The sequence below is a fragment of the Asterias amurensis genome, chromosome 11 (genome assembly GCF_032118995.1).
Source record: "Asterias amurensis chromosome 11, ASM3211899v1".
NCBI lineage: Eukaryota > Metazoa > Echinodermata > Asteroidea > Forcipulatida > Asteriidae > Asterias > Asterias amurensis.
The window spans coordinates 9,997,041-10,023,864 of record NC_092658.1 but is presented as its reverse complement, the minus strand read 5'-3'; the positions used below and the strand labels follow the sequence as shown (position 1 = coordinate 10,023,864).

Here is a 26,824-nt window from a genome sequence, read left to right as displayed (position 1 = left end):
TAATATTCTAACTCATCTATAAATACTCGTAGGTTGCATATGCACTAACTTTGTGACGGTTAATTGGTCATTATGAATTCAGTCTGGTTCCCCGTGGACGCAAATGGCCTTCTCAGAAGGAAAAACCAATAATGATTTACATAGCGAGATACTGCCTCCCCTAGACGTAGTCCATATGTCAAGTAATTTGCTCGTGATGATGTGTTAGATTTAAATTTCCCTGGAAACGTGGCACATGCGTTGGCACTCAGTTTCAGTCGTTTTGAGTTCTTGACGAGTCACACTATAATTACAATGTCTGTATTTTCCTTCCTCCATGGTGAAACTAACATTAAAAGCAAAAGATACCTTTGGTTTTTTGGAACCATTCGATTGTAGGCCTTTGCAATAAACTTGGTGAAATTTAGTTTCAAAAGGTGGTCGCTGAAGAATAACCCATATTTAAGGACACACAATCTGAGGAACGTTTTTTACTAACAGTAACTTTTCTCAGAATTAAATTTGTGTACATAATCTTATAGCTTTTTACATAACCACATTACTGCTTAAGGCTTCTAACCAAAATGAGATATATTTTGTTCTTTCCTTTGCCACTGTAGTCCTCCCATTTTCTTTTGACACAAAATTCCTTAGGCCTATATGGAGGACCCCGTCTTGAGAATCCCCCTATAATATGGAGACCTTTTTTTTTCCTTTTCTTGTTTCTCCTCAGGTCTTCATAAGGTAACGAATGGCAGACACTGTACAGTTTTAATTTTTGCCACACTGTGTAAACTAACATCCGTCTTGGCCTCAAAAACATAGTTATTTGACCCAAATCAGAGCAAAACTTCGAAGAACGAAGATGCAAATCCCACGCATTAGGATATCATTTCCATCGCCTGGAAGATGTTTGTACTGCTATAGCTGAGATGCCCAATTAGCATGAAGAAGAATGACAAGTCATGTCAGGAACAATCAGTCCATATACCCTGGGGCAATTTCAATTCGAAACAAGATGTGTTTTTTCCCCTCAACTAAGCTGGCTGGGAGATAGGGAATGGTGTTTCATTAGAAAGGTTTATTGTAGAAACTCGAAGGAACAACAGGCTATGAAGGAAATGAGAAACATGAACGCAAGAAGACAAAGGAGCTATAGGCATATCCTCTTATGCTAGAAGATAGGGCAGTGTCATCTTATGACACCTGAGTCACCCTGTTTCTTGTATTTGCTGACTCTGAATTTGCTGAATAAACATGTTTTGTATGTCATCCATTATATTTCTTGCTAGGATTTTGAACTTAGCAAGTGGGAGTCTTGCGGTAGCACCATGTGTAAATTTCTTTTGAGTATAGTTCTGAGAAGTACCAGTAGTTGACAACTCAATGTTTCGTTCTGTATCCTCTGAAAACTGGTTGAAAACTCAACTCAACAGGCCCTAATGATCCAAACGTTGAGTTGTCAACCACCGGTTCCTTTCAGAATCAACACTACTCAAAAGAGATTTACACATGGAGCAACCACAAACCTCACCTGAATATTTCTTGTTGTTGAACCTAGGGTTTAAAATATTCAGTTGACTGCTTGAGTAGAACTAGCAGTTTCCATGGTGACATATTCAATGATGCGCCTAATAATACCTGCCACTTAACGGCTTGATGCCTGACAGGCGTTAAAACCACGCATTTTACTTTCTGGTCGATAGCTCTTTTTGTAGACAATTGAAGCAATTACGATCATCCTAAACCTCCAGAGATTTCGAGCATCATTTTCAGATAGAATGACATAACAAGAAGTCAGATTCATTGGATTTAGTCATATAACACGTTCATTTGTTTATGCTTGAAGCGATTAGTTTATATTCAGACAGTCATGAATATTTGTTTTAACATGACCCCCCCCCAAAAAAAAAAAAGAGTTTATGTTTTCACAGCTACCACAGATCTGCAAACTTTGATCAAGTCCTATTTCATATAGCTGCTTATCAGCACAAAAAGTAGCTAAGCACACTACAAGTTATGCTAACCAGAATAAGGTAACCATCCAAATTACATGTCTGTGCACCATCTTTTACTGGTATTCTGATAAAAATTGAAGCAAAATTGTTTGCAAAGTAAACCTTCAGTTTTTGGAATCGTTCGATAGTTTTATCCTATATAGGCATACACATACTTTGTATAGGTCCACAATAAAACTACGAGTGAAAATTTCATTTCAAAAGGAATGCACAATCTCAGAAGCGTTACCGCAATAACGCTTCTCTGATTTAAATGTTGTAGCATTACCTTTTTACATAAGCACATTAATCTTCGAAGTGAAATGTTTTTTCAAAATGCTTTATATACTATCTAAAGCTGTTGCATGCCTTGTTTTAAGATTGATTACCAAACTTATCTTTCCCTTTAACTTGTAAAATAAAATGCCTCTAAAGAGGCAAGTAAGGACATCGATAGCACAAGGCCCACAACTGGTTATGTGGCGCGTAAATAATGAGAACAAAAAGCGGCAGTTTTCTGCTCGTCTGCCTCGTCACGTAATACGCACAAATGATTTCTGAACAACATGACCAAGGTGAGTGACTTATTGCATGTACATTCCTCCTCTTCATGTACAATGCTACCTGATTACATGTATTCAAAGAACAATCAAGTTCTGTCAGCCCCAGGTATCACAAACACTTCCTATGGTTCTCGCTCCTGTCAGAGCACTGCTGTGCATCTTTGGAACAATACCACACAATGTCAAACAATGTTAAACTACTGCTCAATTTAAAACCCGGGTTTAAAGACAGTGGACACTATTGGTAATTACCAAAGACCAGTCTTCTCACTTAGTGTATCTCAACATATACATAAAATAACAAACCTGTGAAAATTTGAGCTCAATCGGTCGTCGAAGTTGCGAGATAATAATGAAAAAAATGCACCCTTATCACACGAAGTTGTGTGCTTTTAGATGGTTGATTTCGAGACCTCAAATTCTAAACTTAGGTATCGAAATCAAATTTGTGGAAAAATACTCGAAAACTATGTCACTTCAGAGGGAGCCGTTTCTCACAATGTCTTATAATCAACCTCTCCCCATTACTCATTACCAAGTAAAGTTTTATGCTAACAATTATTTTGAGTAATTACCAATAGTTACCACTGCCTTTAACCACACGGCCCTGTATAATGCCTTCCCTTTAACAATTTCAGAATATGTAGATTTGTGTGTGGTTTAATCCCATCTTTGTACAAATCTAAAGTCATGCATCCTATCTTAATTTTATCCCATTTCATCCTTTTGCTACCAAAAGGATCTGCAAAAAAGATCCTCTATCTCGAAAAGACTACCGAGCAGCACAATCAAAATAGATCACACTTTCTCGGTTGGACTATTGCCCCAACACCCCTCTGTTAAAATAACAAAAGAGGAAAAAGCACAGCACGGTTCCCATTTTGGAATTGTACAATTACAAGTCAACCGATACAGCGTCACTGGATGGGACAGCACCAACAGTTCTATCCAATCCTCATTTGGTTTTTTTTTTCCTCCAACACTTGACTTATTTCCGGAGTGCAAAATATCTGCGTCCACAAATAATATATCAGAGAAGTGAACCTTGGCCAAGTGTTGGATGATTTTTTTTTGAGAGAGAGAGAGATCTAAAAATAAAACCTGACGCCAGCAGGTGATGGTAGCATCTGGTTCGTGAGTGTCGATAGAGAGTTCATAATTGCCAAAATGGATTGCAATTTCTTTTATGAAAGATTATTGTAAATGATAGTTTAAAGGGATTGTGTATATGTTTGGTAACTTGAGCCCATTGTTTGTTCCAATCTGTGTTGAAGATATATATACACCGAAAAACTAACCTGTGAAAATTTCATTTTAAAAGGTGTTAGCGTTATTGAGATAATATTGCTAATAATCTGGACGCACAGGTAGATAACCTGCAACTGGAATACACATTCTGAGAAACGATACTGCAAGTAACGCTTCTCAGAATCAAATTTGGGGAGACAAAAAGGTGATTCTGTATTTCAATAACCGCAGTATACTTCTAAGTGAATAGTTTCCTCAAAATACATGATACTGTCAACGCTGCCGTACTTCTTACCAAGAATGTTGTTGTTGTTATTGCCATAATTCTCAGAGTCATTGCCAAACGGTTACAGCCCTTTTAAAGATACAAACATTTGATTTGAAAACGCTTTAAAGATACCACTATTTTGTTTGAAAACGCGTTTGAAAGGAGGTAAGAGGGAGATTCAAACGAAAGCAAACATTCTCGTATGGTTTCAGTCGGTTTCAACACCCAATTTATATGGCGAAAATGAAGATACTTTTCAAATAGCTTGGTTTCCCGTCTTGGTAAAGACGTCATTTTTACAAGCAATGATTTTATTTTGGAGTAGACCTTTTTAAGACTTAAATCGCCCTAGCCTGTCGACTTTCGCTTTTGAAGGACAACTTGCAAAAGACAGTAATTTAAAAGTGCAGCAATTTTAAAAAGGGTGGAGTTTATAAATTATGTGGATACTCTTTAAATAGCAAGGACCTTTTGGCGTAACGACTTCTCAACTTTTGGTGTCATGTCGCTAAGATGACACCCCCTGATGACGGACAGAGGTGACAGTCATTTTCACGGGTCATCAAAAAAATATATCAACATCTTTAAAGGGAAGGTATTCGTTTTGTAATCACTCCTAAAATTAATGGCAATTAAGTTTGAAAGTACAGCAACTTTCGATAGTGTCAAGTATTTCGAGAATAATTTCACTGCGAAGTATAATGTGTTGAAGGAAAAGATATACGGTTTTTATCCCCCGAAACTTTACCCTGAGAAACGCTACAGTCGGAAACGTTTCTCAGGATAGACATCACCACTCTGGATTTTCGGTGATGTCTTAAAAACGCTACCAGGCTTTTGTTGGAAATGTGAAACTTATAAATGCGGAATGTATTGCCGCTACATGGATAAAACAAAATCTCTCTCTCTTATCGTGAACGTCTTATCGTTTATACGTAAACGACAATACAAAACTTATCGTGTACGTAAATGATAACTTGTTGTGTACGTGTATACACGATAAGAATTTTTATTTCTTCATGTGGCAGCAATACAATTCCGTACGTTTATCATAATTTATATGGTAAAAATAATACATCAACAATGATGGGATTGTGACAGCCGCGGGGAACACATGCTTCAGTGAGTCAGTGATAAATGTGATGTCATCTGGGGAGCTTTGACCTTGGTACTATCACAGCCAGCCGTTCATTATCACCATTATACATTAATAATAACTATAGCTTTCATATTATGGTAAATAGGTCTATTTCACCGTATAAAAATGTCGGCTACGTCGCTGGGTCTTGGCCCAAATTCATAGAGTTGCTGAATCATAAATAGTAGCTAAGCACAGCAACACTGCTTACCAGATATAGGTTACCAGCCAAAATACAATGTCCATTTTGTTATATATATGTTCGTTTTGACTTTTTAATGGTTAATTCCCGTCTTTCAACTATGTTGATCCGGGTTCGAATCCCACTGAACAAACCATACGATGTTTAATATAGGTTGACACATTACATTTATAGCATCGTGTCTCGGGTAATCACAAAAAAGCTAAATGGCACCATTACCCAGAATATTATACCTGTTGACGTTAATTTATACACACCTACACGCACGTACTCACTGTCACCATGTTACCATGGCATTGCAACAATGCCATGTCTCTAGGGATTCATATCTTATCTCTGTTTTGTGATATCTCGTTTTTCAATCGTGATAGCAAACGGTTAAATTGGACAATCTTGGGTGTTTTTACGCCATGAATGGCAAATGCGAGAATTTACCGTTTCTAAATTATTGGGTTTACATTCATTTTTGGTTATAAGACATTGACTGTTGTATATTATGTAGGCTATTAACACTGTAGTTCTGGTAAGTACTGAGTGCTGGCTCAAACTTATTTTGTACCTGCTGATTTCTTTTGTGCTGCTTGAAGACGAAAATAATATTCAAAAATTTGGCTTCTGTGTTAAGTTATTATGATAATTGTGCTTTACCTTAGAGGAGGATTACTTCCTCTATGACGTTCCTGACCCACTGAATTCTTCCCCACTGAATCACGATTTTATTATCATCATATTTTTTTCAGAATCTCACCACAACCAGCTTGCCCGCTGATGTGTGATAATTATTGCTTTATTACTCCTTAAACCATAATATAGCTGCAAAGAAAAAGTCGGGATCTCACATTAATCAGCTATGTACGAAAAGCATGTATTGTTTGCAGGACCCGTGGAATTCTGTGGTTTGTTTTTCGTTTCATCGGCATAAATTGTTAAGAGAGAAAAAGAAAGAAAAATAACTTTAAGCGAAAATCAGGCCATGCATTTAAAATATTATAATGTTATGGTATTATTGAACAGGTGCTATTCATACCCGTATTGAGCAATTTAAATACACCAGACAGCAGTAATCAATACGTGTAATCCCAATAACAGTCTCGATCTATGTTTCGACTGAAGTTGTGTTTTTTGTTACCCTTTTTTTTTTTTTTTTTGCCTGAGTGGATTTTTTGGGCACGAGCAGCTTGAATATTTCCATATTATAACAACACAGTAACCAAACTTGCATAGTCACCTACTTTCTATTATATCTGGGGAGTTATGTTTATGTTTCACAATTTCAAACAATCTTTAATCCAAATATAGATAATCGTTATCCAGTTCGTTGGTATGCTAATCACAATCAGGCATTCGTCCACCACCACACTAACCACCTGGTGACGTAGCAGACTCCATGACCCCAGATTAGCATGACAGGGGTCAGCGGGTAGTTACTGTTACATGTGGCGACTCTACTGCACACGTAACAGCAGTAGCTAAGCACATTCTACAGCAAGCAACGTGGTGGGGCCCCCTCACTGAGCAAACTGCACGCACCCATGCACCCAAACAACAGGGAACTCTGTGTGACACAAAGTACTAGTCACGTGGTGGTATTAACCAACGCCCCATGAAACAGTAGTTAGCAAACTGTTTCCTGCGTGTAGAGTAAAGGGGGTTCGACCAGTGACGAATCCTGCCTAGCATTTATAACACACGGACGGCGGATGTGCATACATACCACGGCAACCACGCATTGCGTAGGATCAGAGTGTACTGAGCAGTCGGTAAAAACGGAATACCATAACAGTGCAGTAGGATTGTAATTTATAGCACAGGAGTCATCAGAACAACATTTACTCCCGTCGTATCAGCTCAGTAGTGGTTTATCAAAGTGGGCAGTGTCAACTCACATTACTTCAACTTCAACTTGTAATATTTTGTTTTAAGGTGAACTGTATCACTCTGTGGAGCCTTAAATCATCATGTCAGCAAATGGTACAACAAGAGGGGATGTCCTCCAGTTCGACGTAGGATTGATAAATGCTTCAACCAAGAAGTACCTCACAACTGAGCTGGGCAATGTGAACGTCAATGGAACGGCCCTCAAGATCAAGCAGGTTTGGACCCTCAACCCTGCCAGCCCAGACGGCAAACTATTCTTCCTGACCAACAAGGTGGCCAAGATGGGGATGATGAACAGCTACCGTCTGACGTACGATAAGTACGGTAAGGTTACCGCGGAGAAGATGGACGAGGATACCAGTCCGGACCTCATGCAGAAGTTTCTGGTCGAGCCGATTGGGGATGGTAAGTTCGCCATCAAAGCAGAGACACTAGACTACCTAAGTGGTTCTGGTGAAAACCCCACATGCAAGGCCAAAACACCCGGGCCTTCGGAGATGTGGAGCATCCAGCTAGCCATTCATCCACAAGTGAATATCTTCAGCGTCCAGCGTCATCAATTTGCCCATCTAGACTCCGAGAGGGAGATGGTCCTTTTCAACGAGGATATCCCGTGGGGTGGGGACGCAGTTATCACCCTCATCTGGGATGCGAAAGCAAGCCAATATCTCATCCAAGCCTCTGATGATCGTTATGTGAATGCTGGTGGTGCGCTCTCCAAAGACATGACCGCTGAGGCCCTGTTCGCCTTGGAGTTCCACGGGGAGAGTATCGCCTTCAAGAACGGAGGAAAGTATCTTTCAGTCGGTGGTCGAGATGGGGAGTTGAAGACGAGGAAAGCCACTGTTGGGAATGAGGCTCTGTTCCGACTTGAAGACAGTGCCCCACAGGGTGTGTTCTTCTCATTGGGCAACAACAAGATTGTTTCTATGAAACAAGGTGAGTTAATCCAAAACTTGTCAGTTACTTTTTCTTCTGAGTTTTTCTTTTAAATGTGCAATTTATTTTCTGTCTGAATCTTTCTCCTAAAAATGCCTGTCATTACATCATAAAGAGAGAGGAATTATGCACGCGTGAAGTTGAAACTATACTTTGAACTTGTGAGATTGTGTGAACTTTCTGTACATCATTGGTGTAGCACTCTGGCATGTCTGGCAGCATTATAATTCAATATTTACGGTTTGCTGGATAATTTTGAATGTATGAATAAATTCTTGTTACAATTATGGTATCACTTTGTTTTGAAATTATTTGTAAAAGTATAATGGACATTGACAGGAACTTTGAAAATGATATCACACGGACACGCCCACTGTTCGAAGGTCGTAAAATAATGAAATCCCATAGTAGGCCAATTTGATAAACACCTGGGTCCACTTCCTTTTTCATAAAACACCGACAATACTTTCAAGGAAGTTTGAGATCTGGGATGGTTGGTAACTCTGGGTCGATGGACGGTTGAAAAGTCGGGTCAAAAGAGTGTTTGGAAATTTAGTGAAACTTTAAAGACCACCTTCTTCAAAGACAAAAGACAGGTCGTCCTAAATCCTTTATGCTTTACACTGAAGGTTTTAGACACTAGTCATCAGATGATGTCATTTTGTATCAAAGAAGTTGTGAACTTTCTAAAATACCGAGTGCATGGGTTAACATCTAAATCTTACACACGGTTCCAGTTCAGGGCATTTTCTAACCATATTTGGACTGCGACATTCCAAAATGCGATGATAAAAGCAAACCATTACGTCACGTCTGGCATTGTCCTTCAGGCTTGGGTGAAAAAATAAAGTTTTGTAAACCATGAGTAAACAGGGAATTTCAAAGGACTTGTGTTGTGTCACCCTCAATGCTCGGATTTGGATGACTGTTCGTATGAGAATTCCCACAGGAGAGAAATGGCAGCCATGTGCAGCCAACTGAATCTTCCAGTAGGCCTACAACATGTATAGGCCTAGTGGTTTATAGTGTACCAATTGTGACTCATTTGCTAATCGTCGTCAGGATTGTCGATTATTCCCCGGAATATCGACAGTGAGGTTGATTGAGCATAGAGAATTGTGCGAGAATGCGTGAATTACATTTGGAGGTGTCATTAGTGCTAACATTTTGGTCCATCGAGATTGAGAACATGTTAACGACCACGCCCCCCCCCCCCCCAACTCAAACTCTTGCAAAATCGGGGTTCGGCACCCCAATGGCATAATATGCTTCACGTGTGCAGTTACTTTTTTCCATATAATAAAGGACGTGATCAAACACATTTTCTGCTACACAACCCGGCCAATCACTTAAAACAAACAAAAAAGTGCTCTTTTTAAGTTCATCGAATTAATTCTCAAGTAGTTCTCATTTCTTTCATTCTTAACCATCAGGACCATGTCAACATGCTCTCAGTCATATTTTATACAAACTAATGTCATTATGAATACTAATTGGCAAAGAGCATGTGCACGTATAATGACATCCATTACTTTTTTTTAATTAGTTGTAATTATCGTACATTATTGTTTTAATTAGGTTGAAAATGCCACTGAATTAGAGCTGGGTTAGTCTACTTTAAAATGCATGTATCAGGACAATGTTCCGGATTTGAAATGAATACATGTTCTCCTCCGGCCGGACGCAGCACACCGGAGTATAGGTGTCACATTAAATATTTGTCTTACTGATAAAAAAAACCACATTAATAAACATCCATGGTAAAGTCTCTCTTCTCATATTTGTTAAAACTGAAATCCAAATTGTATGTTTTAAAATGACACAGTCACAGTGACAGCATTTTGAAGAGCACTTTACTTTGAAGTGTATAAGCTACTGTTTACCCAGTCGATATTATGCACGCTGTGTACTTGACCGGTACCGTCAACGACAGATTTTGTCTATAAATATCAGTGTACATAACTCAGTTACCAGGCAAGTTATACACTTGACATTGCACAGCCGGGGTTTGCCTTTGCATAGTATGCTGTACTTTCTAATAAGATTTCATATAATTCATAATAAAATGAGGAATTCATGACGCTGTATGAAGCCAATGTCAAGTTTATGACGCGTGTATAATACTTGAAAGCAATTAGATTCCAGCTACATGAATCATCATACGTCTGGATTTATGATGTACAACCCATTATAGTGGTAGACCTACCGGGTTATTTATAAGGGTTTATGGTGGTCGTTGAATTTGGAATGATACGATTATCAGTTTAACATCTGTCTGCAATAGACGTGAATATTACAATTTGACAATGTTGGTTTTGTGTTATGAATGGAATATTCTAGAGTTGGCAGCATGGCAGTGTTAATTGTCTGGTACGAATAGCCAAAATAAAGTAGATTCTCGTAATGTTCCTTTTTGGGAAGGCCCCTGCCCTAATTCTCACAAAAGAATTGATCGCACAATGCTCAAAGTTATAAAATGGAAAATGGCTAGGTTGGCAGAAAACTCAATTGTGTTGGCACTTTGCAGTACACTTTGATAAATTAGTAAATACCACGTATTTCAACATTCATTTGTTATTGACTCTAATGTTAGTTTTGCGTAATTTACCTACAATTTTAGCAACAATTTTATTATTTAAAGTTTTTTGAAGTTCAACATTGGATCGAGTATGTATAACTATGGAGCGGTATACTTGTACATGTGATATCGTAAATCTAGAACACGGAATCCATCTTGGATTTACCCGCACACAGGAAACCTGGAAAGTTTGACCCTACTCTCTTGGAACCACTTCAACTTCAACCGGATAGCCAATTCGAATCAGATAACTCTATTTGTCATTGTATCCTTAGTGCAAACGTACGAGATAACAGTAAATGGTTATATTATGTGCAGTTCAGTTTGGCTCCGGACCCGCTGTTCTACAAAACGACGTAGCTGGCAAATTTTGGGGCTTTGACGTTTAGTAAATGCCAAAAGACCAATAGTCTCACTTGGTGTATGCCAAATTATGCATAAAATAACAGACCTGTAAATTCGGGCTCAATTGGTCATCGGAGTTGCAAGAAAATAATGAAAGGAAAAACACATCCTTTTTTTTTGCACAAGTTGTGTGCTTTCATGTGCATATTAAAAGGCAATAGAGTCCTACTGAAGAAGATGATGCAAAAAATTATGATAATGTATTAAAAGAGAGCAATATTCCTGTGTTAGAATGATTTCAGTCACAACAGGAAACGAAAATCATTTGGAAATTACGATAACCGGTCATTCTGTGTCTCGCCAAGTGCAAAATTCATTGCTTTTTCCAGACTCTTGCTATGGGGTCAAGGTATATTGTGTCGCTATAGGAACGTCTTCAAAATGTTTGAAAAGCATGGACATGTACAGGTATACAGGCCTTGCACGTCGCTCTTGAAGGGGCACAGCAGTTTTATAGCTCAATGGTCATGGTAAGGGACACTTGGGGAAAATGTAAATTTGTATTTAAGCTTGACTGGCACAACAGCAATGCACATTGCAGCGCAGCAATGGCTGTGGGTTATACATGGGCTGTTTCGAGGCCTGACATGCACTTGATGGTAGCTTTAAGTCGATGAACTTTGATGGCTTTGAAAACTGAGGAAACAGGATATTGCATTACATGAGAAGAAAAGAAAAGGGTTATCTGATCCCAACGTCAGTTTCTCAATTAATATAATGAAAAGTAGAACTGCTGCAAACAGTTAGGAAAGTTTTGAGATATCAAGTATTATGCTAATACATGTAGTAAAATACAACACCAAAACTCAATTTTTTAAAATACAGAATTACCCATTAATTCTGCAATGAAACTTTCGTTTCCTTGCAATTTAGTAATGTTTTCTATATGACTCCCCTGGAAACTCATATCTGCAAACGGGCAATGAAACTTTCGTTTCCTTGCAATTTAGTAATGTTTTCTATATGACGCCCCTGAAAATTCATTTCTGCAAATGGGCACCGCCCACATTGGCGCTGCTGATGTGAAGAAGGGTACGTAGGTAGAGTTAACGCCGGTCAATGAGTTCCTGAATCTGTGATACATGTATAGCCAGAATGCCATGGGAGTATAGGATTTGTCTTGAGTAAATAAATCAGAGATAAATACAACATGTACAACCCCGGAGTTGCTTTATCATCATCCTTTACATCCTGTATGACGTCACTAAACGCTCTGAAGCTTATTATTAATAATAAATTGTCATATTAATATATATTTAGGGACCTTTAGATAGGGTCCATGTCAAATAAACATTGTATAGTGACCACTCCTATTATAATTGCACATTAATTTTATCTTTATATCCGGGCAACGCAAATAATGTGAATTCATTCTACAAAGGGGTGATTGACTAATGAAACGAGGTTTATGGTGTGATGGAATTCTGCTGAACCAATAATGCATGTGTTTTTATGAATGGGTTTATCTATGATGACGTTGGGGTTTGTTCTTTTACGTGTTTTCAGTGTACAGCAGGGCAGGTTTAGCTTGCCATTTCATGAGTCTCAGAACTACCGGGTCGACTTGACCCAGATCGGGGTTCCGTGGGTCCTGACCCATTTGCTGTGTCAGGAGTGACATTGAATCTGTATCAAAATGACACAGACATTGGTCAAAAAAGAAAGGATGCAGCATCAGGGTCAGAATTCAATTTTGTTTTACTGATACCAGTTTTTAGCAGGTTTCCTGTGACCCGGAATGCGGTTCAATTCTGAACAAGGTGTTTTCAGAGTGTACATGGTGTGTCTTATATGTCATCACGTGTAATTGTAGGCATTCTGTATTAGTGCACAATCGATACATCACTTTTTAAAATTTCATGCAAATTTGGAAATACTTTTACCTAATCCTTGCTAACACCCTGCGTATAGGACCACTTTGAGGGGATCCTACACGTCAGTCCGTTTTATCTGGCATTTGGACATACAAATAGGACATTATTTGTTAATTTTGTGCATGGAGACTCTAAAGTGAGAAGCCAATCTGAGATTCGTGTCATAATTCTTATTCTGATGATCTAAACCATTTTCCTCCAACTCGAGCAAATCGTAATGGACATGGTGTTTCAATACTATTTGTGGTTTGAGCGGAGCAGACGCCCAATGTGCAATGGGGTTGGTTCCTTTGGACTTCTTCACTTTGATTGTGTACAGAAATATTATCGAACGGTGAACATTGGAATATGACAGTTGACACGATAACAGTATCATGCAAATCGCTTTGCCTCACAACCACACACACACCCCCTTCAATATGCCGCATGCATGATATCATATTCTCTTATTAAAAAACACTGCAATAAACAAAATGTCGCAATAACAAAACAGCGTGTGATTTCTATCGATGGTTCGATGTTGTAGTATAATAGATTTAATTTGGATAACCTTGTCTGGGCTTGTATTCATAGCTCTGAATAGGTTTGCAGGTTTTGCTTGTCGAATAAAACATACCACAGTAAACTGTGAACGGGTCAATACAGGGTTATCGTGTGTGATTTGTGTCGAGTTACGAGACCTATACAAGCCCTACCTATGTTAAACCAATTGTCCTTTCTCTATGGTTAAACCATGGAGCTATAACATGGGGTTGTTTTTATAATGCTGCCTTGTCTGGTTCAATTTGAGGTGTAGGTGTCAGTTTTGTAATGTGCAAGAAGAATGACCTTGTGGACGCTTGAAATGTTCAAGTGGAAAGTTCTATGGGGTGTAAATATAAGTAAGTGCAGTGCATTTTCCCACCAGTTTCTGCATAATAATCAAATTTGACCAAAATAACGTTTTAATTCAATTTAATTAGTGCTTCAAGCTTAGTACCCATTTACCCAGTCATATTCCCCTTGTGGTTGATCTTGATACTTTAAATAAACCCGTGAATAAACTAACAAATATGAAAGAACCACACTCTCAGCAAAATTCAATTCTGCAAAAATGATTTGTGTGGGGAGGTCGTGGACGTCCTCTGCCTGCTGACCTTTGACACTGTATGTCATTTTGGATATTGTGTGATTGTTTCATTCAGTATGTTTGAGAAATATAAATGAATCAATTTGCATAAATTCTAAAGACGAAGAGTGCAGATTGAAAGAAATTGAGATTGGATCTTCAGCAGATATTTGGAAAAGTCTCGCAATCACTTTTTAGCTGTGTTTTTGGTTTCGTATAATCAGGTATTTAGGCCTATGGGTCAATGATTATTCAACTTGACAAAACATTAAAACTTTTCTGATAAGTAAATGTGGACATTGAGGATGTATGACATTCTTGGAGATGTTCCAATGTTCTCACCAACCAAAAAAACCTGGTGGTTTGCCTCTCACCCTCACAGTTTGGGACTTGGTAAATTGGCACTTCCCCTACCGGCTGTACCACCAGGGTAGTTCTCCGGTCCCTTTACCGGGATTTCCTTGGCTTGCTGGTGGGGTGGTGTGCTTCAGATTACGGTCCAAGGACACCGGACGTGCATCCAAATTGACAAATTGTGGTTGGGTGTCTTTTTAACCACATTTTAGGCCCGTATACTTGATGTATAAAGGTGTTAACGAGCATAGTCTGGAGAGAGCCGACATAACCTCATTCATGCATATTATACAAAAACAATGGACAAGTATTGGGCTTGAAATGGAATGTTTCTTTTCTTTTACAACTTCAGCCAAAGACTATTTACGACAACATACATTTTTGGTTTTTATCCAAATTGTGAAATCACATTTGGCCGCTGTCTTATGTTGAAGAGCATCTGTCAAAACTGACTGTGGTTTGAAATACACGTAAGGCCTGCCTTGCTTGCATGTATGCGTTAATAATTTCGAATCAAATTAATATATACTGCGCTGCGTCGAGCAGCAATAGCAATAATATCATATATTTTCGTGAAAGAACTCTTCTATGATTAGACTTTTTAAGAGCAGCAAGGAGTTGAAATTGTACACTCTAAATAAGCAATGACAGAACTAATATGACTGTGAGCACTCAGAAAAGTAATCGTGATGACTTTTGATTTCGCGCCAACGAAGTGATTATCGTACCCCAGTCCCAGCAGGTAGAAATTTGAAAGCCTGGATCCATCCACACATTGATAATGGTCGATGGATTCTCTTACAATCTCTGAATAATTTTCTTGCCTGCTTTCTTTGTTCGTTTTTGCCAGTGTAGTCATTTCGATGTAGAATAATATGCATCTGAGGCAATGCCAAATATTGTTGGAAAGATGTAGATTATTGTATGTAATGCGATCCTGAAATCCTGAATACTTGATGCTGGGTCATTAATTTTTAAGCGGTCCATGTTGATATTCGATCAGGCATGCCGTCTGCCTGGCCCTCGGATTGGCGTGTGTGACACAGCAAGGAGTCGCCACTGAATTAGGGGCGAGGAAAAAAACTACGGTAGAGTTCATGAGCAAGACTGTACAAAACTTAATATAATGTTGATAGTGGAGCATGCGATCCCTGTGGCAAGCTTACGTGTTAGCGTGGATTGGGAGAGTAAGTCTAAATTTTTGCAAATAATTCACACAAAAATGTGTTAAAATTGCGGAGGTTAAGTTTACTTTGTAAAATGTACAGGTTGAAACCGTCAACTGTATAACAACAATAGACTTTTGTCATGGTGCAGCCATGTTGATTTTTTCCCATTTATATCAATGTCAAACCGAGGCTGAAAAAAAATAGTCTAGTTCCTTTTTGCAAAATGATTATTATCATTCGTTACTGTTATTCGATACGAGGAACATGACCAAGATACTACGTAAATGCATTGTGTCCTTCAGCAATGGTCTGCTGGTATAACGGCTGATACGAGGACCAGTTACAATATTCTGTCCAAGCATCATGCAGGTAGAACCCTCCATGGTCCAAATAGTCTGGCTGGCTAAAGGCCTACCTGTTAACCCAAGCCTATGCATGATTTCAAATTAAAGTTAACCCATTTGATATTCTAACATTTGGACTGTTTTGAAGAATGTGAACCAGTGACAACGCTGATGGACCAGTGAAACTAGGTGCCAGCCGGTCTCGCTGGCTGTAGTCACTGAACAAGTTGAGGACAAACCCTGCCGTGTTCGTATTCATCATTTTGTTTTTATGGGTGATTCAATTCATGGCCGTAATAAAGGTGATGATAAAGCAGAGTGAATCCTTGTTCCGGCTTATCATACCTGGGTTACCATGAAGAGATTTTTTTGATTGTCTGTTTGTCCTTGGTTGTGTTTTTGTGCTGTTGTATTTCCTTGATCCATCATGGTGTTCTCATGTAGGAATATTACCGTACTAACTGTTACATGGTGCTATGCCGTCCAGTTTTTGGTTAAACCATGGAGGAAGGTTTTTAACCTGTTTCAGTTAAAGATGTGGCTCATTTTCATATGGTTTGTATTTGCAATAAATGGTTCTGGCTTAGCAGTTTTTTAAAGGAGGTATTGGGGTCAAGCCCTGACCTACTTCAGTGACAAGTGCGTTATCTGATCGAGAAAGCTGTGATTGTTTTTCCTCGTTCCTTAACCCTATGCATCCTGAATATTTCATGATCAAACTGCATGTTTTGGCTGATTTGGTATTTGTGAACACCAGAGTCACCATCAGAAAATGTTGTACTCTTTCTTACGAAAGTGTTCTTGGTTCTATCATGGAGGAAGCCCCCCATGGTTCTATAGCGCACGTGGCGAGATGGTAAAGGATCTCCCGAACTAATAATATCTTTACGCATCAGACCAGACGACCAGACAGACCATCCTGATCAGAGTCCAGCAGTTTGGGTTGGGTCTGTGGTGTTGGATTTTTATGTGGGTTAATTGAATTTGCCGCCATTTTCCTCTCGTCTTCAACAAAATAAACGGTTATTCACCACATATAGTTAGACCTCAGTTTGGTTTCATTGATATTATGAGTGGGTTGAAAAACCAGATGGCGTGTCCCATGTATGCACACCTCGATAGAAAAAAAGAGTCTCTCCAAAATTTAGTTTACTCCAAACATTGTTCATTTGATTGCCGATTAAAAATTGCCCATTCAAAGAAGTTAGAGTGTATTTCATCGGAAATTAATTGGTATTTTCAATTTACAAACAAAATGTCACTGGCTCTGGGTTCATGGTTAACGTGCATTACCCCTCAGGGAAATCTCCACTTGGCCCACAAAAATCAACAACCATGCTCTTATAAAGATAATGCAAGGTTTCCACAATATTTGGAGGGCCTGATGATGTGGTCTACCCCACCACAGAGATGTTTGTGTCCTTGTTCTATGGTTCTACCGAAGAAGTAATAATAATATCTCAGACAAGGATACTTCCACTCCGAACAAAGGGTGTGATTGTGGGAAAATTTGAGAGTGTCTGACGGCAGAGTTGAGGAATGTTATTCTTGGCCAGCTGATGAGAGGGGCTATTGTGTTTACATTTTGGTGTCTGCGGCGCACCAGGGTCGACCTTCCTGCGTAAAGAACCCTGAGGCCTCTTGATCACTGGTACTTGGCCGCTAGTTGGCTCGCCAAAATGACGTCATTATTTATTATTTGGAAAAAGGCCTACAGCTACAAGAAGTAAATTGCCCTAAAACCGTTTAAAATTTGAGAACTAAGCAATCAATGACCAAAGACGGCCTTTGCAGGAAATGATATTATGTTGTTTGTTTGAGCACTGGTTTTCTATGCTCCAACTATTATACACTGATTAACATTTACCAATATGAAAACAACTCAAGTTGTTTGTTAACCTTAATTGTCAACCATTCATGTTTCTGACATGGGACTGATTGCGGAAGATTGCGATTCTAAAGGAAACGAAACAAGGTGTAATGGTAGGAATTGTGAGCTTTTCCTGGGCGTCAAATGCAATCAGCAATCGGTGATGACGCTGGGGGTCATAAAGCGTCAAGGTGCCAGATGAGGTGATATCAATGGTGACAATACCAGTATTGTAGGCTGCATGCGGGGGCTCGGTCGCAGCTGTGCCTGATAGGTTTGGGGCTCAGGTTAAAAGGTTTACTACCATTGTGTGATTGCGTGGTGTTGGTTTGTTATGCTGAAGACAGATTTTGTAGTGTTGGCAAACATCGCTGAAAGTCCGCAGCGAATATTATTTCTACGCAAAGAAGAATAATCCCAAATAGGAATAATAATAAATAAATAATAAGACTGTGGTTTAATCTAACAAACTTCATTTTCTTTTCGCCCAATAATTATGAATAATGGAACAACGGAGGTAATTCTATGCCTGCGTCCAATTGACATCACGCACAATATTCAAATGTATTTTTTTTTATATTCCCGCCATTTTGCAGATATTCACGTGTCCGCCAATCAGCATGAAGAATCAGACACCGAAACCTTCCAGCTGGAATGCGCCATTGGCAAGAGGAACGAGTGGGCCATCCGCAGCACCAACGGCAAGTACTGGGCCATGGATGCTGGCAAGCAGGACATCCTCAACAAGGGATCGTCCAGGTTAGTGACTGATCCATTCTCAAGAACAATATCAGAATAGGAATACATTGAAGTAAACTTAACACCCGTTTCAGACAGGCGCTTAAGAGTCGCGCCGAACCAAATTCTAAATTAAGGTCATGAGAAGTTCAACGTCTGAAACAGTTAGGAGCGACTGGAAGTGGAAATATCGACTGTTGCAGTTAAGTTATTATGCGGAGTGCTGATAGTGTGTGTTGATGTCAGAGGATACGTTTATTGAAATAAGAAATTGACTCAATGTGCCTTGCTTCTTGTAAAACTTTGTCTTCCCCTTTTCAAATCTTCTAGAAAAGAAGCCTGCCTGTTCGAGCTCGTCTACGGCGATGAAGGCACCGTATCGCTTCGTGCCGTCTCCAACGGCAAATTCGTCGGCATCAAGAGCAGCGGCCCACTGGTGGCATCCGGCTCCGAAGTCACGAACACCGAGAAGTTCCGCTTCAAGCTGAGCAACCGACCCAACCTGGTACTGAAGGGTGAACATGGCTTCGTCGGCCTGAGGAAGATGCTCGAGTGCAACCGAACAACAGCGGACAGTGAGATCATCCAAGTATCCTATGAGAATGATGGAACTTACATCTTCAGAGGTAAGACTTTTGTGTTCAATGTCGGTTCAGATTTTAACTAGGACTCCCGTGTCGAAACGTCAAGCCATTGTTGTTGTTTTTTTTCAAAGAAAGACTTACTGCTGATAGAGGGCGCTATCTTTAACCAAGGGATGGATCACAATCCAAGTTCTTCTCAAATGAAAACAAACAACTTCAATATTCCATTTGATTTAAACGGCAGAAATGTAAGTAGGTCTAGAGTACAACTATTGACATGCGTGAAGCAATAACATTTTCTTCCGTGTATTTGGGTACAGGTCGTGACGAAACCAAGGCATGGACAGCCGACGGTGACGGCAACTACACGTTGAGTGAAGGTGCACCAGAGAAGTTCACCTTGGAGTTCCTAGAGCGATCAAAGTTCCTTATCCGTGCTTCCAACGGGCGACTCCTAGAGGGCAAACAACACGGAGAAATGCGTGCAACAGGGGTCGAAGCAAACAAAAGCACCCTCTGGGAATTCTAGAGCGTTTCTTATCATAAGCCTTTTCTACAACCAAACAATTAATGTATAAACATTTAAAAAGCTGTTTTTGTTTTTTCTATACTTGCAAACTTAAAGAAATTTTCACAAATTGCCTCATTATTCCAAGAAAAGGAAATATTTTGTAGTGAAACTTCCATAAAGGGGTTTTGTGAAGATAAATGGTTTCAGCTTATAGTTAAGAAAACAAAAGAGAAATTGTACTTAAACTATCCTGAAGTAGCTCTGTCTGTGACTATATAAGCAGAAATGAAAGCTTGTTGGCTTAACATACAAAATCACACAAGTGCTGACAAGTTCAGTATTTGTATTTACCAAATCAGGAGAACTATGCATTTTTATAAAAAGGTAAATTTTACCAACTTCTCAATGAGATTGTTGCCCTTTGAAACGGGAATTTTCAGTGTTTAGCTCAATGACAGCGTCATCGTTGCACCATTCTCGCATTCACACGTACTGTGAGTGATGAGGTCGAGATGACATGAAAATGAGTTTCACACGCTGACTCTATGGCGGTGTAACTATGGTGTAACATAAATCACCGCAACGGGAGGACACCCGTTAGGCCGTCTTGCCGGCGCGCTACTCGGTATAACCTGCTCATCAAAAGTCGCTTATTCACAGCTCGTTTGATATCCAACCATCTTCCCATCTGGAGATGAGAGACCCAATTTTCTCATATTATAAGAGGCAACACCACATTCCATAATATCGAGTGAGTAAAAATTAATTAATTAATGTGCTTCAGATTGCTTGTTTTCATACGAAAGTATTACATTTGTGGTCAGGCGTTGCACAAATTGTTTGTAAACCCATACTTGGGGTTAACTAAGCATTATTTAGACTCACCGAGGAAAGTATTTCATCCGCAAGAAAATACGAGTAATATTTAATAACAAAATATTAAAGGAGATGACAAGGTATACTTTTCGTTTTATATAAAAAAAATAAGAGTCTTTAAAACGCTTCTGTACTTGGGTTTCGTTTGACGGTGACTTTTATACTCGATGCGCCTAACATTGGTGGTAACTTTATGTCTAGTTAATTATGTTGTACTTAATGTTTGGGTGTCACTTAATGGTGCACAGTCCCTGGTTTTGTTCATCAATATGAGTGTATTTGGCGAAAGACCCGTACTTGTCAGAGAACCGGAGGGGTAAAACAAATATTGAAGAAACTTAGATTTGTGAGAGTATAACCATGGTGGTTTTCTGACAAAATCTTTCATAAAGAACCCCAATTTGATTTGATGACACCACAACTAACTGTTCGTTGCTTATTAAGGCCTATGGCGCATGCGCGGTAATTTCTAACCAAGTTTTCTTCCAAATCAGCAGTCTTTATACGCAACTTTGTCCAAAACTTTGATAATGGAGATTATGGATGGGGATTACACTCTCATTATGATTAGATGTATTTGTTTATGACGTGTATATAATGTTTACTTTCTAGAAATCTTGTGTTTACTAAAAGAAAATGACTAAGACTTATTTGGGGAGTTTTTTTTTGGCCGTGTGAATAATAATATTAAGGTTGTTTTTTGAGAATGTAAACCAATGGTTTGGACAAGATAAAAATTGACTTGTACCTACGAAAGAAATGTGAGCTAATGTTTACGTTGATTATATTTTTTTTAAATTGACCTGTGCTTTCCTATCGAATTCCCAGCAAATCAGGGTCGAATGTCATGGCTCTGCCTGGAATTCTGCACTATCCCATTATAGAATGGTGTGTTTAATAACATGGCTCTTTGCAGATTTTCGCGGTGAGCAAGCATAAGCCTTGAATTTGGACGCAGGTGGGGTCGGCTTATTCGGATTGGATGCCCTCGGCACTAGCCCTATAAAGAACCCTTTCTCTGTACACAGATAAATAGTCACTGTAGTATAATACGAACGTGCAAGGCCAACAGGGCTACCCTCGGCACCAGAATCGAATATTATTTATGTTTACTTTGTATTTAAGAACAAACCTGATGTATGTTTAATATTATCGACTTCCGTTTCGGAGGATATGTTTGTTGTTTTAGTGTTTTCTTGTTGATGCTTAAAAACTGTGATACGAAACAATCATATTGTTTTTGGTTTTTGCTTTTTTGTTTCTTAATTCGCCTTGAAATACAGCAATTGATTAAAAAAAATTAATATGGGTTTTTATAGTTTGTCAGTAAATAACAGTATAGTGCATCGATAATTAAAATGTAACTGCACAATAACGCTATAATAAACCAGTATATAAATACAAACAAATAACTGGTTGTGAGGATTCATTTCGGTAGTTTGACATTTTGTTTATAAGAAGCTATTTATGGTTAACTGTGGTTGGGTTTTCTGTTGTGAATAATATAAGCTTGTCTTAAATTTACCAGAGCTGTATTGATTCAAATTGGTCAAATTGTAATGCCAACCTTAATTAAAGATAATCAAATTAAACTGCAAAAGAAAATGGGACGCATTCAAGACACTGGACACCTTTGGTAATTAAACAAAAAAATTATGCTTATAATTGTTTTGAATAATTACCAATAGTGTCACACTGCCTTTGAACTTCAAGCTGACCCTCGGACCCCTAAACTGATGTTGTCTTTTTGAAATTAAGATGGGTTTCCAATTCTGTCGAATGGAAGTTTTACAAACAATCAAATTAGTTCACAATGCCGTCTATGGTAACTTCCCACATTATCAGCCAGACTTATTTTTCCCTACACATCAGCTACACGGTTCTTAATTTTGTTCTATTATTTCCTTTAAAAAAAATATATTGTGGGATCCAGGTTGCATAAACAATTCCCTTTACGGTCCATTGTGCAAAGACCCCACATGGGCTCTCCAGTAAGCACACAGGTGATTGTAACGACTTCCAATTGTGGACCCTCCTTTTTCAACTCTTGTCCTGATAAAAACGTGGACCCCATTGTTAACTTTGTGACAATCATAGTCCTAAGTTTAATTGCGGTAAGTTTGTGGGTCATGAACAATTAATTATTGAACTGTCTGAAAATTGAGGGCGCTGTTTATTTAGATCCTGTAATGAATTCACAGCCACAAATCCTGTCTCCATGAAGTAAAAGAGGGCCTTTAACACTTTTGCATCAATCTATTCGTTAGATATACTAAATTGTCAAATACCAGTATTCTGACTTGGTGTATATGCATAAAGTGACAAATCTGTGAACATTTTGACTCAACTGGTCAGCAAGAGAATAAGAAAAAAACGCCATTGTTGCAAAATTTGTGCTTACGGGGAGCCGGCGTTTTCCACAGGGAACACAGCTCTCTCCATTGCTCGTTACCAAGCTAAACGTTTTTATGCTAACAAGTTTTTTATATAAATAGTGTCCAGTGCCTGAAAATACATCGCCATAATTATTAATAATGAAATAATGAACTAACTGGAAAATCAACAGATCTATTAAAATTTTATGCGAAATTCAAACTGCAACTCAATGCTGCAAGAGCCATGCGAACCAACATACACTTGTCATAGATAATTCATTCTCTCATTCGTGTTTACATTTTACTACCTAATTAGTATTATAATACTTAGGAAACATTTAGAAAACAAAAACATGATCCTGAGTAAACGGTAAACATTAACAGTAACCCTTTCCATTTCACGTATATGTTCCTTATATCTGGAGAGAACGAAGGGCATTTAGCGTCGGTTTATGAATGACTGACTTTCTTCACTCGGTCAATCTCTTAAAATGTAGCCATATCTTGGGTTCACAACGATGTAGGTCCCGTCGCCAGACGACCGTCAACAACGTACAAAACCTAATGCCGCCAATGCGGTCAATGTGTTCGGGACTTCACCGCGATGTATGTGCATTTGTTGAGACATTCTCTACATGGTCCAACGTTCACAAAGATGCATCAATGGGTGCTCTAAAAATCATCCGTTTCAACGGTGCCACTAGTCCTGAAGCCGCACAAGGAAGGTAGGTAAATTTCTCTACTAATCCACACGCTCCCTCGGCTTCACTTGGTTAGCTGGTAGCCAATGATTTGGGCTATATACGAGGTTCACCACAGTATGCTATTATCATAGTTTGTGATCGAAATGAACGGCTTTGGAAAGTGGCCAGAAACGAGGTTTATGGGAACGAAAACGGGATATCTTTTTCGATCCCTCAAAACTGGCTGATCGATCCGGTTTGAGGCCGAATAATCAAATAAATGGACCCAATCCAAACCCCCCCCCCCCCCCCCCGTGGTCCCTATTTATACCATGATTCAACCAACAACACGAATTGGTGATGTGTGTGCACTTGGGGTGTGTTATTTTTTGTTTATAGAGAGAAGAGAAAAACAAACCACCGGGGATGAAGAGCGTATAAAATAATATGTATTGAAAAGGAGAAATTTGACAAAATTATTTTGAAATTTAGACATCAATTCTTTTTGCTGGAAAGATTTCCGAATCCACCAAATTGTTCAACCCCGTTTCCAAACTGAATGAACGAACACACGGAACCGAACGAACGAGTGGGGTAGCTGCTAAAATACCCCCATATTGTAAGGTTCCACACGGAAATTCCGCAGACCGACCCCGTCCCGTCTTTGAGAGGCAACTCTGTCAATGTGCGCATTTTGGAAACTACAGGAATTGCCTCCTCATTCGCATGTTTTTTCGTTCCGGAACTGCAGACGAAAATTACTCCAGTCGTATTGGAGACCCGATGCCCATTCCGAGTCGGAGAGAACCGCCACAATGCCATAATTCGAGTCCCGGACGGGGCAAACCCCGACCGCATACGCCTCCGTTTCAAAACACGCCATTTCAAAACTGCACGGCGACAAGTGGTGAACCCCGGAAATGGAGGGATTCCATGACCGACTGAGTGCCATACAACTGTGCACATTACCTACGGCAGATAATGTCCACATAAGGTAGGTTTTACGCGTACAAACCGCGGTCACACACACACTCCCATAGAGAATGTACACGAAGTGTGTTCGTCAGGAGACAATGTCGTTGTATCGAGGAGAGTCAAAAACAGCAAATTCTCTGAAGCAGACGACGCCGTTGTGTGCGTGTAAAAGCTTCACGTAGAAATGTCCCCATATGCACGGTGCCTGCACTAAGAGATAGCGACTGGACTGTTCAACTTGCTGTTTCGCGTAAGTTTAAAGTTGCAGTGCAATTACTTATTTTAGCTGGTCCTGATTTTGTCATTAATTTTAGGGCACTATCTGCTTACTTAATTTGCTCATTACAGGTACATTTTGCATGCTCTTCTGTCAGTTTTCTTTCTTACTCAAAAGGAAGTCATGATTATTATCATTCATAATCATGACTTGTACTAACTAAGTCATAATTTTGAGTCTCTACAAATCATGTAATAAAGTAATTGAGAATCATAATTCTGAGGTTATCATTAATTAATTCTTGGGCACTTTCAGCTTAATTAATGAGCTCGTTACAGGTAAATTTTGCATTCTCTTCTGTCCGTTTTCTTTCTTTCTCAAAAGAAAGTAATAACTCTGAGACTGTAATTCATAATGATAACTTGCACTAAGTAATGATTATTATCATTCATAGTTATGAATTGTACTAAGTCACAATTCTGAGGTTACAATTAATATTTTTCCTTGTACCGGTACTAAGTCATAATTATTAATTAAGTCAGAAATAGGAGAGATTAATATACATCATAACTATGACTTGCACTCAAGTCATAATTAATGTGTACTAAAGTCATGAGATGTAAGCCATTATTATTGCTTAAACAATTTAACAGAAATGAGCAGGAAAAACAAAATAATTTTATCTTAACTTCACTGATTAATCTTCCAAACCCACTTAGGTATTTTTAAGTTAAAACACACCATCAAACATTTTAACTTTTGTTCCTGTTGAGATTTGGTTGTGTCTCTACTTTTCCCTATACCATACTCCCATCATAATTTGTTCAGACAATTCCTTGTGGAAGTTATCTGCATCTGTATAGAACTCCTCTGTGTTGACCTTTCATCCCTATTGTCTTCGGTCTCTATCTGTATAGTTAGTAAATGTTAATACACATTTGTTGGGTACTTCACTTGACTCTCCCTTTTGTTAAAATGACCTCCACATTGGTTTTATAATGTTTTCCTTGTTGGTTTTTATGGGGTGTCTAGTCGAGCAGATAAGAGCTTCGGACTCAAGTTCTGGTGGTTTAGTCATCGGTTTGTTGGTTCGAATCCCGGTCGTGACCCTGTGTCCTTGAGTAAAAGCTTCTCTCCAACCAGTGGTAAAATGGGTACCTGTGAGGGCAGAGATGTTTATGTGAATGATTAGCTTGGAGCGCGGTAACCTGCAGCACCGGCTGTAAACTCCCCAGGGAGCTGAGATGGTTGAAAGAATGAAATATGTATAGCCCGGTTACAAGGGGTAATTATGTCAGAAGCGCTTTGATACGCCCTAGTTCGAGCTGTGATAAAGCGCTACATTTGTATATACAAATTTATTATAATTATTATTTCAAATTATTATTATAAAGTCAAACTGGGGAGTTCCTCGGTCTGTCATACCACTCAAATCCCTGTTATTGAAAGGGTGACTGCTATATATTCCAAACACCCAGAATCCGACAGCCCCTGATGGTACACATTAGGGTTAGGAAAACACTCTAGGGGTGTTGAAAGTTGGAATCAATTTCCCAAAGCTCAGAGCGGACGCACACAGCACTGTGTTGCAACTCAGTGACGAAAATCATATTATTAAAAACTTAAAAACTGTAAAAACAAAAAAATATGTGGGCATTTGTAAGCCCACATAGTGTTTGAAGTCCATACTTATTATTAAATGATTTTGGGGGTTGAACAAAGAATTGACTAAATGGGATTTGAACCAACGACCTCCGGATTAGCGTGCCGGCGCTCTACCAACTGAGCTATCTAGCCCTATGTTGGCAGTATTCCTATTTTGTCAATATCTCTGTTCGGGGGTGCTTGATTTTTTTTTAGAGAAGAAATATCAAATGATGACAACAGGTAAAATTGTTTATGTAACAAACTTTATTAGAAAATTAGTAAACAATTTATCAAAAATCTGACA

At 38.9% G+C, this 26,824-nt stretch overlaps 1 protein-coding gene across 1 annotated transcript; it reads left to right on the top strand.

Moving 5' to 3' along the window:
- Window positions 1–6,999: 6,999 nt before the first annotated feature.
- Window positions 7,000–22,026, top strand: LOC139944327 (protein singed-like). The gene is made up of 4 exons (XM_071941321.1): window positions 7,000–8,212; window positions 18,511–18,673; window positions 18,983–19,278; window positions 19,557–22,026. Exons 1-4 carry the CDS (start codon window positions 7,354–7,356, stop codon window positions 19,763–19,765), a joined length of 1,527 nt encoding a protein of 508 aa, XP_071797422.1. The 5' UTR covers window positions 7,000–7,353; the 3' UTR covers window positions 19,766–22,026.
- The last annotated feature ends 4,798 nt before the right edge of the window (window positions 22,027–26,824 follow it).